This window comes from Atractosteus spatula, chromosome 2 (genome assembly GCF_055471065.1).
Source record: "Atractosteus spatula isolate fAtrSpa1 chromosome 2, fAtrSpa1.hap1, whole genome shotgun sequence".
NCBI lineage: Eukaryota > Metazoa > Chordata > Actinopteri > Semionotiformes > Lepisosteidae > Atractosteus > Atractosteus spatula.
This window is the reverse complement of record NC_142707.1, coordinates 6,540,245-6,552,401: the sequence shown is the minus strand read 5'-3', so window position 1 is coordinate 6,552,401 and position 12,157 is coordinate 6,540,245. Positions and strand designations below refer to the sequence as shown.

At 42.4% G+C, this 12,157-nt stretch overlaps 1 protein-coding gene across 2 annotated transcripts; it reads right to left on the bottom strand.

Moving 5' to 3' along the window:
• Positions 1-3,921: 3,921 nt before the first annotated feature.
• On the bottom strand, positions 3,922-12,040 carry marchf5l (membrane-associated ring finger (C3HC4) 5, like). Of its 2 annotated transcripts, none has more exons than XM_088938820.1 (7): positions 11,127-12,040; positions 10,079-10,187; positions 8,722-8,924; positions 8,250-8,380; positions 5,775-5,958; positions 5,416-5,582; positions 3,922-4,484 (listed from the first exon to the last, which is right to left on the bottom strand). In XM_088938820.1, exons 2-7 carry the CDS (start codon positions 10,105-10,107, stop codon positions 4,323-4,325), a joined length of 876 nt encoding a protein of 291 aa, XP_088794946.1. In that variant the 5' UTR covers positions 10,108-10,187; positions 11,127-12,040; the 3' UTR covers positions 3,922-4,322. The 2 variants fall into 2 exon arrangements, with proteins under 2 accessions (XP_088794946.1, XP_088794937.1); XM_088938811.1 differs by having other exon boundaries at positions 11,140-11,298.
• Between the last annotated feature and the right edge of the window lie 117 nt (positions 12,041-12,157).

Here is a 12,157-nt window from a genome sequence, read left to right as displayed (position 1 = left end):
GTGTTTCGGGGTTTTGAGTAATTGTGTCAAGTCTCTTGAAATCTCTGTTCAAGACAGAAGAGATTCAGTTCCTCAACCAATCTGTCTGTGATTAACTATCTGATTTCTTCTGGTAATTTGTTTTTGAATCCAACACAAGGGAAGCATTTCTGAACCGTGTTAAGGACAGCAGTAATAAATCAAATATATCTTAACACTCAATGTGAATGTAACAACGAGTGATTTTGATTGGTAAACGTGAAAGATAGCTCTTTATATTGCTGTTGTGTTGGCCTTCAGTTGTTGTGAACAGGTTTTTAACTATTCTGATTAGTGTGAATTAAAGATTGATAAATGACAAGCTTGGTCGTACCACCTAGCTGTATTAATAACAAAGTCATGCAATAGCAGAACACATTATTGTAGGGCTGGAATAAATTGCTGAAGCTCATGAATACATTAATTACTTGTAATTCCTGGTGAACAGCAAGTTGGCGCGGTGGTTAGCATTTGCCGCCTTGCAGTACTGGAGACCTGGGTTCAGTTCCTGACCTGGGGTGCTGTCTTTCTTGAGTTTACATGTTCCCCCTTAACTGGTGTGAGTTTCCTCCCACAGTACAAAAATATATTGGTAGGTGAAAGGGCTTTTGGTAAAATTGACTCTGTAAGACTTTGTGTCTGCCCTGTGTTGGACTGGTGTCCATGAATGGTTGGAATCTCCAATTACTGAAGGCTTTCAAAAAGCAGTGTATGTAAACTAATAAATATTTAACTTATCCCTGTATAATATTATCTAAACTAATAAATATATAACTTATACTTGTATAACATTATCCTAGTATAATATTAGAAGAATTCGTTTTTATGCATGGTTTGATTTCAGGTGATTAAACGTGAGTTAGTGAAAAACAAGGCACTGAAAAGTACTTTCTTAATTTTTCAAATATTAACTGTATCATGTGGTTGTTCTTTTCATTTTGTTTATAAATGTGTTGCCACGTTTTTAATCCAGTTAGAATGTCTTTTTGTCAACAGTCGCAGACGTGGTCCATCTTTTGTCTTCGTCCCTTAGATCAAATCCTGTCGAGGAGAGCCCTCTGCAGGTAAGTAGAAGTACTGCACCCCTGAACAAATACGTCTGTTTTTCCGTATTAAGCACATTTTTTTGCAAATGTTTTTCAAATGCAGGCGGCCATTCAGGAAAGTCGCGTACAATCTAATCCAAAAGGATTATTCTGAAAGGGCCTTTCTATACTTTGATCGATTTAATTGTAACAATTTAAAAAATATATATATTTTTCAACTTCTTTGGCAAATAGTTTAAGTACTGTAACAACATGTGCAGGCTGCAAATGAACAGGTAAAGGTTTATTCCATTCCAGCATGGAATGATGCACGTCACCTCGGATTTATTGAACGTTTTTATCAATAATCTCACGTTCCAGATTATGTTTGTATTTGCTCCTGTCTAAATCAGCTGTCCTCTTTGTAAGGAGTGTGTAGGTGGAAGACTTGTGATAGTCTAGATTCACCAGTAAATCACTGACACATTCAACACTCTAAATGTCTGATTGCAAGCTCTACTTCAAAGTTTACAGCCCTCCATTTTCTAACCATCTTTATCCAATACAGGGGTGCAGGGGGAGCTGGAGCCCATCCTGTCCAGCTCCCCCTGCAGTGAGCAAGAGGCAGGATACACCCTGGATGGAACAGTCCACCACAAGGCACACACTCCTGTCAGCAGGGGGAGGACATACAGTACCAACTCTACACAGGTACCACAACAGGAACTGACCCTAAGGCCCCAGCATTATCAGACAGCAATACCTACTATACCACCATGCCAAAGTTTGTGTTTTTTAAACATCAGCCTTCTGAAAAGAACTCTCTGTATAATTTATTATCCAGAGTGTCCCAAAACACACAGCTCGGACTGACAGAGATGAAGACAGAATTCACTGCCTTGTGACAGATCATCTTTGAAACAGGTTAGCAGGTATTGATGTCACACTGCAATTTTGAAAAACTCATCTTGTTTCCTGGTTTACACCTGTCAGCTCCCCGTTCACGACTTGGACTCTCAGTTTGAACAAGAGCTCCCACATAAGCGTGTCTTTTCCCGTATTCTAAAACTGTATCATAGCAAAGCAATTTTCAATGCTAAATTTATTACTGACAGATTTGATTATACAGTGTAATGAGAAAAGCGTTTATTCTATTGAATGTAAAGGGATTTTAATTCCCCTTTGTACTTTTCTTACTGTAGGATCCATAAAGCTCTACTGTGAGCTATTCACAGTAAAGCCACCATTATTTCAACAGCTCAGTGCTGACAGGTGTTGCTTTTGCAGCTAATGCAGAGACCTGCCCCTGGATTCTCATATTCATTTCTGTTTGCTGGCCTTCAGCCAAGTCTCCTGCTTCGTTTTGAAGTTTAAGGTCTTCAGGTTATTGTTTGTATTGATTCTTATACGTCGAACTAAAGGTTCTACCGCAGTGGCACAGTATTGCTGCCTTGCAGAGCTAGGAGCCTGGGTTCAATTCCAGACCTGGAGTGCTGTCTGTGTGGAGTTTGTATGTTCTCCCCGTGTTTGTGTGGTTTCCTCCCACAGTCCAAAGACATACTGTAGTGGTAGGTTATTGGCTTCTGGGGAAACTGGCCCTGATTTGAGCGTCTGTCCTGGCGTCCAATCCAGGGTATATCCTGCCTTGAGCCCACTGCTTGCTGGGATAGGCACTGGCTCCCCCGTGACCCTTAATTGGATGAAGGGTTAGAAAATGGATGAATGGGTGGTTCTACTAAGAATAATTAGCATGTCACACCGCTGTGCCTAGATCTGACAAAGACAGCACAAGAATCAGACTCGGATTCTTAACGAGAGACTACAAAGATCTTTCCTTTACCTTTGCGTTTGATGGAAATATACGGTATCTCTATGCTTAAGGAATCAGTACATTAATTTATTTGCGATTCTTTGACATTAAGGTGAATATCTTATCTCCCCTTTATTCTACATTTCATTTTAAAGGGCTATTCAGCTCTATATGTAGGTACAATAAGGTGCCTTGATACCCACCATTATGACACATGAATGCTGTCTATCAAACTTAAGCCGTCATTGAGAGAAAACAAGGAGCTTTCCTCTACCTTCGGAGATGATAGAAACATCCCTGCCCGTGTTTCACAAATCAGAGCAGAAATGTGGTCAGACTTGGATATTAAGGTGTAGCCTGCAGGGAAGATAATCCCAATAACCTTTGCTTCACTGTGCACAAGCACGTAGAAAACATTGCTTTTTATTATAATTCTTCCAGGTCCAAGAACATTGTTTTCTCTTTCTTTGGCTATTTGCTTTTTGGATTTCAATTTATTTTCTTGGACAGGCAAATACAAAGGTGTTTTCTTTCTCTGAGCCAATAGATAATAGTACACGATTCACTCCAGGCACAATTCCTTTAAAAGCAGAGATCTGCAAGCTTAGTCCTGGAGAGTCGGAGCATTTAATAACGCCTACAGATTAAGCAGCTGACTGACTCCATTAAAAGTCTGATACAAACCAGAGGACAGAGAGGCTCTCCAGGACCAGGGCTGCCGATCTCCGTTTTAAACAGTTGTGAGCTGGGATAAAAGTATCACAGATATCCAATTAATGAAACAAACTAATTAAGTAACTGAGTGCTTAGGTGGAACAAAACCCAGAAGATGCTGCTCGCTGGAAAGCAGTTTGAGGCCTGTACTAATTCATGTACATATTGATACTTAGGAAATACACACAACTTGACTTGGTAACAAACAATTGCAGGTAGATTGCAACTATTCTCATAAAAAATACATGCAAACTCTTATTTTTAATACCAGCACATGTGAAATCATTTTGCATTGAAAGTATTGGGGAGTACACAAACCCTGCTCCATGAGTGCACATGACCTGAAAACTGTCAGAATTTTTAAAAGTCAAGTTTAATGCAGTAAACACAACAGAATTACATGATAAAAGAAAATGGTTTTGACCACAACCCTGGTCAACAATTTTTTTTTCTTCTGATGAGTAATTTGATTTTTAAACAGAAAACGTGTTGCGATAGGAGCCCTGAGAAGGAAAACGACCTTTTTCAGGGTCATCCTTTTATCAGACACTCTTTCATTCCAAATTAATTTTAAATATGGGATTGCACAAGCAATCTTCATCTTTAAACATCAAAACAATCCAGCAGGGAATCGGTCGAGTGGTTTTTATAATAAATACTGGTATTCTACAGGACTGTGTTCTCAGACTGCAGGGTGACCGCTGGGGAGGCAGGGGGAGAGGAGAGTGGGGTTTGGAGGGACGAGACTGTTCTCTCTACTCGTTTCCACTGTCCTCATTGTCCTCCTCCTCATGTGCCTCGTCCCCATCCTCTCGCTCCGGGTAGTTCAGGATGCGGCGGTTGGCTTGCATGAGGTACTGCTGTTGCTTGAAGTACACCTTCAGGACTCCCTTGATCACGATGAAGGCGATGCCACCCTGAAAGTGCCAAGAGACAGTAACTGCCGGGACACCGTGGAACTTGAGATGGGAGGAAGATACTAGGGTGAACCGGACAAAGGTGAGGAATGATCACGATTACAGGCCACGTGCAAACGCAGCAGGGAAGTATCTATGCAATCAAAAAAGAATCCTATCAGCCATCTGGCCACTTGAAAGGTGAAAATTAAAGAGAAACGGCAGCATCTCCCCAGCTTCTGCTGTCCAACCCATACTAGGACCTCATTTCAGATTTTATCTAGTTGTTTCCTTAATTTGTAGTCAATGCGTCCAGCTCTTAAGCTATTACTGCATTATAACCAAGACCTGGCCAGCAATGGTCTAGTGGTCTAGCTATTTACAAGCCATAATTAATATGGGAAAATCTCACCAGTATCACACCAGTACAACAATCATACAGTGGAGACAAAGATGCATCCAAGCACGCATGCTTTTGAGAGGAGCAAAAGAGGTATATCCTGTCGTTCCATGAAACAATTTACCTGATAATGAGGATGATCTCACATTTACTCTCCTTGGTATTTTATGGTCTAAAGAAATGAATATGATCCGAAGGGCTTCATTCTGGAAGGTGCAACGTGTTTTTTTGTTTCAAACGGTGTTCCGTTTAACAAAAAGGTGGTCATTAAGTTGACACATGGATGGTCAACAAAATGATCCACAGACTTCACTTCAGTTTATTCTGAACGTCAGAATTATGTGGTTTTATGTGCATGTTGTATAAAAAAAAAACCCTTCAGGTCATTGTCATGTACTGTATAGACACAGAGAAAAACGCAATCACCACCCATTTGCTGTGAGAAACGGGGTAGGCAGCGTAAATACATCAATTACTCGGCACAAATCAAAATGAGATGAAGAGGGATGCAAACCATTTTAATGCTTCTCGTCTCTTTTTGTGTCGACTCACCAGGATGGTGCGCTGCAGACTGGAGGGCACCCTGCGGAACATGAGTCTGCCTGCCAGGTTGGCAATGGTAGGGAAGACCAGGGCACCACACAGGGTGCGTGACACAGAGAGGTGGTCACCTGGATAGCCTCCATCAAAGGGTACACGGGGCACTGGGCGCCCGATGCCTGGACAGGCAACATAAATCAGGCACACATCAGAAATGTACAGTCAGGATGCCCCAGGGCTCAAATCCTGTTGAACTGTAAGCTCCCGATCTGAACTTAAAAATGAACATGAATCCCACTACCGCTACTGTACAGGCTGTGTAAATGAAACTCCATTTAACTCGCAATCATTCCTCTTCTCCAGCACCTCACCTGGCATGATGCCGCTGAGCAGCTGAAGCTTGATGGAGTGTTTCTGCCAGAGCCGCAGCACGTAGTCTTCCCAGCGGATCATCTTTCCCAGAACCAGCATGACTGGGATGGTGGGCAGACCCATGAGCAGGAACAGCGGGTCTGCCCTCTCCATGACATCCAGGCCCTTCTTGTGCCCCACCACCTGGCAGACAGGCATAGAGAAGACAGGACAGTTCCCATCGGGTCAGTGAAGTCACCTGGACAGGTGTCATGAGATCCAGGAGCTATCTTAACCAGCCTCTCTATACCCTTGGCTGTAATAATATAGCATCCTCACTCTTGCGCTTCCTCTCTCACATGCTTTTATGCTACTGGGCTCCAAATGTAAAAAACTGTATTGAGGACTCATACACCGCTAATTCTGATTTTTACTAGTAAGAAGTATACACAGTAGTGCTCCAAACTGTGACTTTTGAGAAGTCAGGGAAGGTACTTTAAGGATCTCTTATCTATTACTATGTGTGCTTTTCAGTACACAATAGTTGATAAAACTGCTTAATATTGTTTGAACCGTATGCTGCAGGCTGTATAAAGGTTTTCTTAAAGTTCACATAACATCTTAAACAGTTTTCACCTTTTTTCCAAAAGACAAAACACATACAAATGCTAGAAATCTTCAACTAATCTGATCTTCAACTAAGTCACAATAATAGACAAACACAATCTGCTTAAATAGGTAACACACAAACAAATGTACTTCTTCTTGTCAGTTCTGAACACATCGTTTCATTCACAGTCTAGGTTGGGAAAAGTTTGTGAAGCTAGGCTAATGACTTCTCCAAAAGCTAATTGGAGTCAGGTGTTCCAATCAATGAGATGAGATGAGATGAGATTGGAGGTGTGGGTTGGAGATGCCCTGCTCTATAAAAAAGGCACACAAAGGTTGGTTACTGACAGAGTGCTCTTCTCAAGAAAGAGCTGCTCATGTGAACCATGCCCTGATCAAAAGAACTATCAGAGGACCTTAGAAGAAGAATTGTAGAGATGCATAAAGCTGGAAAAGGCTACAAAAGCATTTCTAAAGGCCTGGGTGTTCATCAATCCACAGTAAGACAAACTGTGTACAAATGGAGGGAATTCAGTACTGTTGCTACTCTCCCTAGGCGTGGGTGTCCTGCAAAGATAACGGCAAGAGCGCAGTGTGCAATGCTGAAGGAGGTGAAAAAGAACCCCAGGGTAACAGCAAAGGACCTGCAGAAATCTCTTGACCTTGCCAAAGTCTCTGTTCATGTGTCCACTATAAGAAAAACACTGAACACGAATGGTGTTAATGGAAGGACACCACGGAGGAAACCACTGGTCTCCAAAAAAACATTGTTGCATGTCTCAAGTTTGCAAAAGACCACCTGGATGTTCCACAATGCTTCTGGGACAATGTTCTGTGGACGGATGAGACAAAAGTTGAACTCTTTGGCAGAAATGCGCATGCTATGTTTGGAGGGGAAAAAAAGCACGGCACACCAACACCAAAACCTCATCCCAACCGAGAAGCAAGGTGGATGGAGGATCATGGTTTGGGGCTGCTTTGTTGCCTCAGGGCCTGGACAGCTTACTACCATAGAGGGAACAATGAATTCAAAATTGTATCAAGAAATTTTACAGGACAATGTCAGGGTAGTGGTCTGTCACCTCAAGTGTAATAAAAGTTGGGTGATGCAAGAAGACAATGACCCGAAACATGGGAGTAAATCAACAACAGAATGGCTTAAACAGAAGAAAATTCATGTTCTGGAATGGACAAGTCAGAGTCCAGACCTCAACCCAATTAAGATGCTGTAGCATGACCGGAAGAGAGCTGTTCACGCACGCTATCCCAGAAATATCAATGAACTGAAACAGTTTTGTAAGGAGGAATGGTCTAAAATTCCTCCTAACTGTTGTGCAAATCTCATCAGCAGCTACACGAAACATTTGGTGGAGGTTATTGCTGCTAAAGGAGGTTCTACCCATTACTAAATACAAGGGTTCACATACTTTTTCAGCCTGGACTGTGAATGTTTAAACGATGTGTTCAATATTGACAAGAAGAGGTACAATTGTTTGTGTGTTATTCGTTTAAGCAGATTGTGTTTGTCTATTATTGTGACTTAGTTGAAGATCAGACCACATTTTTATGAGTAATCAATGCAAAATGCCAAAGGGTTCACAAACTTTTTCTTGCAACTGTACATATATATTCATAATACCTCAAACCCTAATCCTAACCTTAGCTCTACTCCACTTTTAACTCTAACAACAATACTCACCATTATTCTAAACCCAACACATACTATAATTTGACGTATGAATACTAATGTACCTTATGTCTTTTGTAACAATAACCCCACAGGTATATAAATGTTATAAGAACACCTTCCGTAGCAGCCTCTCAGAAGACTACATCAAGCTTAATTCATAGGAATCACTAACAGCTCCTATCACTTCTCTGCGTACCTGCATGACAGTGACCGCTCCGTAGGTGACAGCTGACCAATACACAGTGCCCACCACCACTCCAGCAGCAGCGAAAGGGCTGACCCTGGACAGGACTCTGTCCACCTGCTGCAGGAAGTATACCAGCGGGCCTGGGCCAGACAGAGGAGAAAGTCAGGGGCTAGCTCCTAGGGGGTGCTTCATAATAAGACTCAACCCACTAGAAATCTACTGTTTATATCAGCAGTATAAGAATGGAAATAAGGGAACTGGCAATAGGAAATAAACACTTAACAACACTGAAAATGTAACGGACACCTAACCACATAATATGAAAATTTTGAGTATTGGTTTATTTAACTAAACCCCACTACAACATTAATGCATCAGTAAAAATTACATTAAAGGTCTGTACCCTTTATCCCACTCCTTTGAAAGAGATCTAAACTGAAGCCCCTGGTTGATTAGTGCAGCACTGCAGAGGAGGCCGTACCCAGCTTGGGGAAGACGATCTTGTACTCGGTGCTGCACTGCGGGCAGCTGACGCTGCCAGCTCCGTTGCCCTTCTGCTTCTCGTCCAGCCAGCGCTGCAGACACGCCTGGTGGATCCACTTGGTGCAGCCCTTGCAGCGGCAGGGGCTCACCCACTCGGCTGCGCGGTCCTCGCGCTCCGTGGCGAAGCACACCCAGCAGTGCCTGCAGGCGCGGGCACGCAGGCAGAAACAGAGACACACACACACACGGTCACTCACAACGCCTGCTGCTAAGCCTAAACGAAAACACGAACCGCATAACGGTTACTTCCAGCTCTTCGACGCACTGTGCTTCTTGTCGGAGTGGCTGCCATCATTCTTAACAGGTTTCTTATCCAGTTCAGGGTCACGGGGGAGTCGGAGCCTATCCCAACAAGCAGGATACACCCAGGATGGGACGCCAGCCCATTGCGGGGCAGATACAAGATCAGATCACTTTATTGGCCATATACAATTTCTTGCATTAGGAATTCGTCTTTTCACATACCCCAGCTTGCTCTCCACGAGACACACAGACGGGGAGAGAAGCTGGGGGTCAGAACACAGGGTCAGCCATTTATACGGCTGGAACAGTTGGGGTTAAGACCCTTGCTCAGGGGCCCAATGGAGCAGGATTCCTCTGCTGGCTGCAGAATACGAACCGGCAACCTTCCAGCCACAGGCGCAGATCCTTTAGCCACAGAGCCACCGCCCAGACACAGTACACACTCGCACCAGGGACAGTTTTTTTTACATATTCCAGTTAACCTAGCAGTTTGTCTTTGGGCTGTGGGAGGAAACCGGAGCACCTGGAGGAAACCCACACGAACATTGGGAGAACATACGAACTGCACGTAGACAGCGCCTAGCTTGTGCTTTTGATTCAATTTAACACTTATACAGTATGTTGCACGTTCACACCTCTGTTTGAAAAGAGCTTCAATTTCAGCCAGCTTTAAAACGGCATCCCCCTGCCATTTCAGTATAAACGGGGGCTGAATACTATGTGCCTTTTGCAGACAACTAGTCAGAACCCTATTGTCTATTACCGCACAAAAATATTCTGCAGCTTTTCGAGGCAAAACAACTGTTGCGAATGATCCCAGAGATGGCTGCTCTTTACTACAGGCTTGTGGTTCTTTTGTGTGCATCCACAGGGCGTCACAGGAGTTCGTTTTCAGAACAACCTTTAAAAGAATGGCTACACACAAGTTATGTTACAGGAATCAAAAACTCTGCTACCTAATGATCCAGGTAACCAGATTTTATTTTACTCCTCACACGTCCACGTGGGAAAGTCAAGGCCCTGATGGGTAATAGGAGGGCTAATTGTCTTACTTCTCTGGGGGTTCCTCTGTAGCAGCCATGATCTGTCAGGTCGTGTAGCCTGCAGTCTTCTGGGATACCATGAGTCACTCGGCTTGGGGCTTCAACACTGCTACACCCACTGCAAGCAAAGACCGGTTAATCACAAGCCATGTCACCTCAGTGCCGTAATACCCAAAACAACAAACACATCACGCAAAGAGATTAATTTGTTCATTTCTCCATACAGTATAATATCCACAGCACTCTTACGTATTAAAAGTAAAGGACCCTTAGCTGTTATTACACTCCACTTACAAACCAGTTTTACAACAACACAGCCCAAAGCACAACATTTTCCGTTTTTATTTGTTAAATTATATCAAGTTTGAGCACAACCCATGATAAAGTAACGTAGAGTGGAGTATGTGAGATTTTCCAAAGGTTCAAGGCTTCTCCCAGTCCAGTAAAAGCAAAGCTTTTAATTTTCAAAGGTAATTTAATTGAACTCTGACTAAAGTAAAAATACAACAACACATAGCAAACGACAATTCTGTATCTCTCTTTATGTAATCTCGCTACATTTTGGAAACCAACCTGTACTTGTTTTAAACGAACACTCAAATTCGAAGAGTTGATAACGCATTTAAGTGAAGCTACACTACTTCGTTTTTAAATAAAAGTGAAGTCCAATTTGACCACCGACCAAATAAGCCCTACCGAACGCGAAAAACTGAATATTCCACTCCCATAAATTAGATTTCAATTTTATTTTTTTACATTTCAATATTGTCTAGTTTTCCTACGGAGAATCGACATTTCTGGTTAAGACATGCTTGCTACACTAGGAGTAGGTCAGACAATCACTATAGCTTCCTTGAAAACTAGCATATACGTGTGTAACTCTTACACAACAGTGAAATTATTAACGGATTGTAACTCGGGGATAGGCATTTTGAAAGATTCGAGTTTGCCAAATAAAGTTTACAGTAGGTTAAAGATTGTTAGTAGTTACAATCCCCCACTCAAGGAGCACGTTATACGCAAATAACAAGACAGAAATGCCTAATAATCCTTATACCTTTTGACCTTACCCCGTTGAGAATCATCCAGTCTCCAAAAACTCAGATCTTTTAATATATCGTTTTTCTCTGCAACCGGATTCTTTTAATTTTTAATGAATCTGCAACTGATGTTGATTTCACACAATCTGTCGGCCAAATCGCAAACTTCGATCCTGCTTCCGGTTTCCTTCCTGCTGTTAAAGGGGAAGGCGTGATGAGTTCAAATCCGTCTCGCCTGTTACCTCTCGTTTCCTTACATACTGTACAAAAGGCACCGCACGATTCACATACATACATAAACCGCAGGTTACATGCTGAAAACATGAAGACATTTTCAGGATCGATCTTTATAGATTCTTGCTGGGAACTTTCAGAAATTCTTCGTTTTTGCAGACAAGGAATATTTGCAGTCAGGAATTTAAAAAAAAAGACCTTGATTGTTCTCACATCCTCAAATAATAATAGTAAGAAAATTGATACAGACAAAATAGTAGTATCCATGCCAACCGTGGTCTAATCACACACATCTGCGTGATATGAAAGTCGTTATTTAACAGCACCCATTGGGGGAACATTGCAGTGATGCAGGTTTGTAGTATGCAATATGACTACAAATAATTCCGTTACTCGAAACTTACTATTTCTTTGATATCCATTCATACGAATATATAACAACGCGAATACTATTACATCGCAACTGTCAAAACTACTAACACCCCCTGCGCGTTGTTTAAATCATTTTCTGTTTCAGTTAACTTGATTACACGTATTTGGCGGCACAAAGGTTGGAAGAGATGTTTCAACAGATATTTTCAGCCGCTTTTTTTTAAAAAAAAATCATTCTTTTGAAAAGAAAATCTAAAGCACAAATGACCCCCCAGCTCGCCGCAACACCACCAGAACCCGAGCCGCAAAGGCGTCTTCCTGCAGTAGAAGAAATATCCGCTAGAGGTCACTGCGATTCCTCTGAAGAGCTAAAATGGCGGGGATCTTCTTCAGACGCGCGCACGCAGGAGTGGCGTCGTACGGAAACGCCCCTTTTCGCTCT

What these genes read in the sequence shown, in the direction of transcription:
- marchf5l (XM_088938820.1), bottom strand. Translation starts at nt 10,107, where the DNA reads ATGGCTGCTACAGAGGAACCCCCAGAGAA. An exon ending in ACAGAGGAACCCCCAGAGAA is followed by an intron (nt 8,925 to 10,078) that starts GTAAGACAATTA and finishes CCGCGCCTGCAG; the next exon opens with GCACTGCTGGGTGTGCTTCG. An exon ending in GCTCAGCGGCATCATGCCAG is followed by an intron (nt 5,583 to 5,774) that starts GTGAGGTGCTGG and finishes TTGCCTGTCCAG; the next exon opens with GCATCGGGCGCCCAGTGCCC.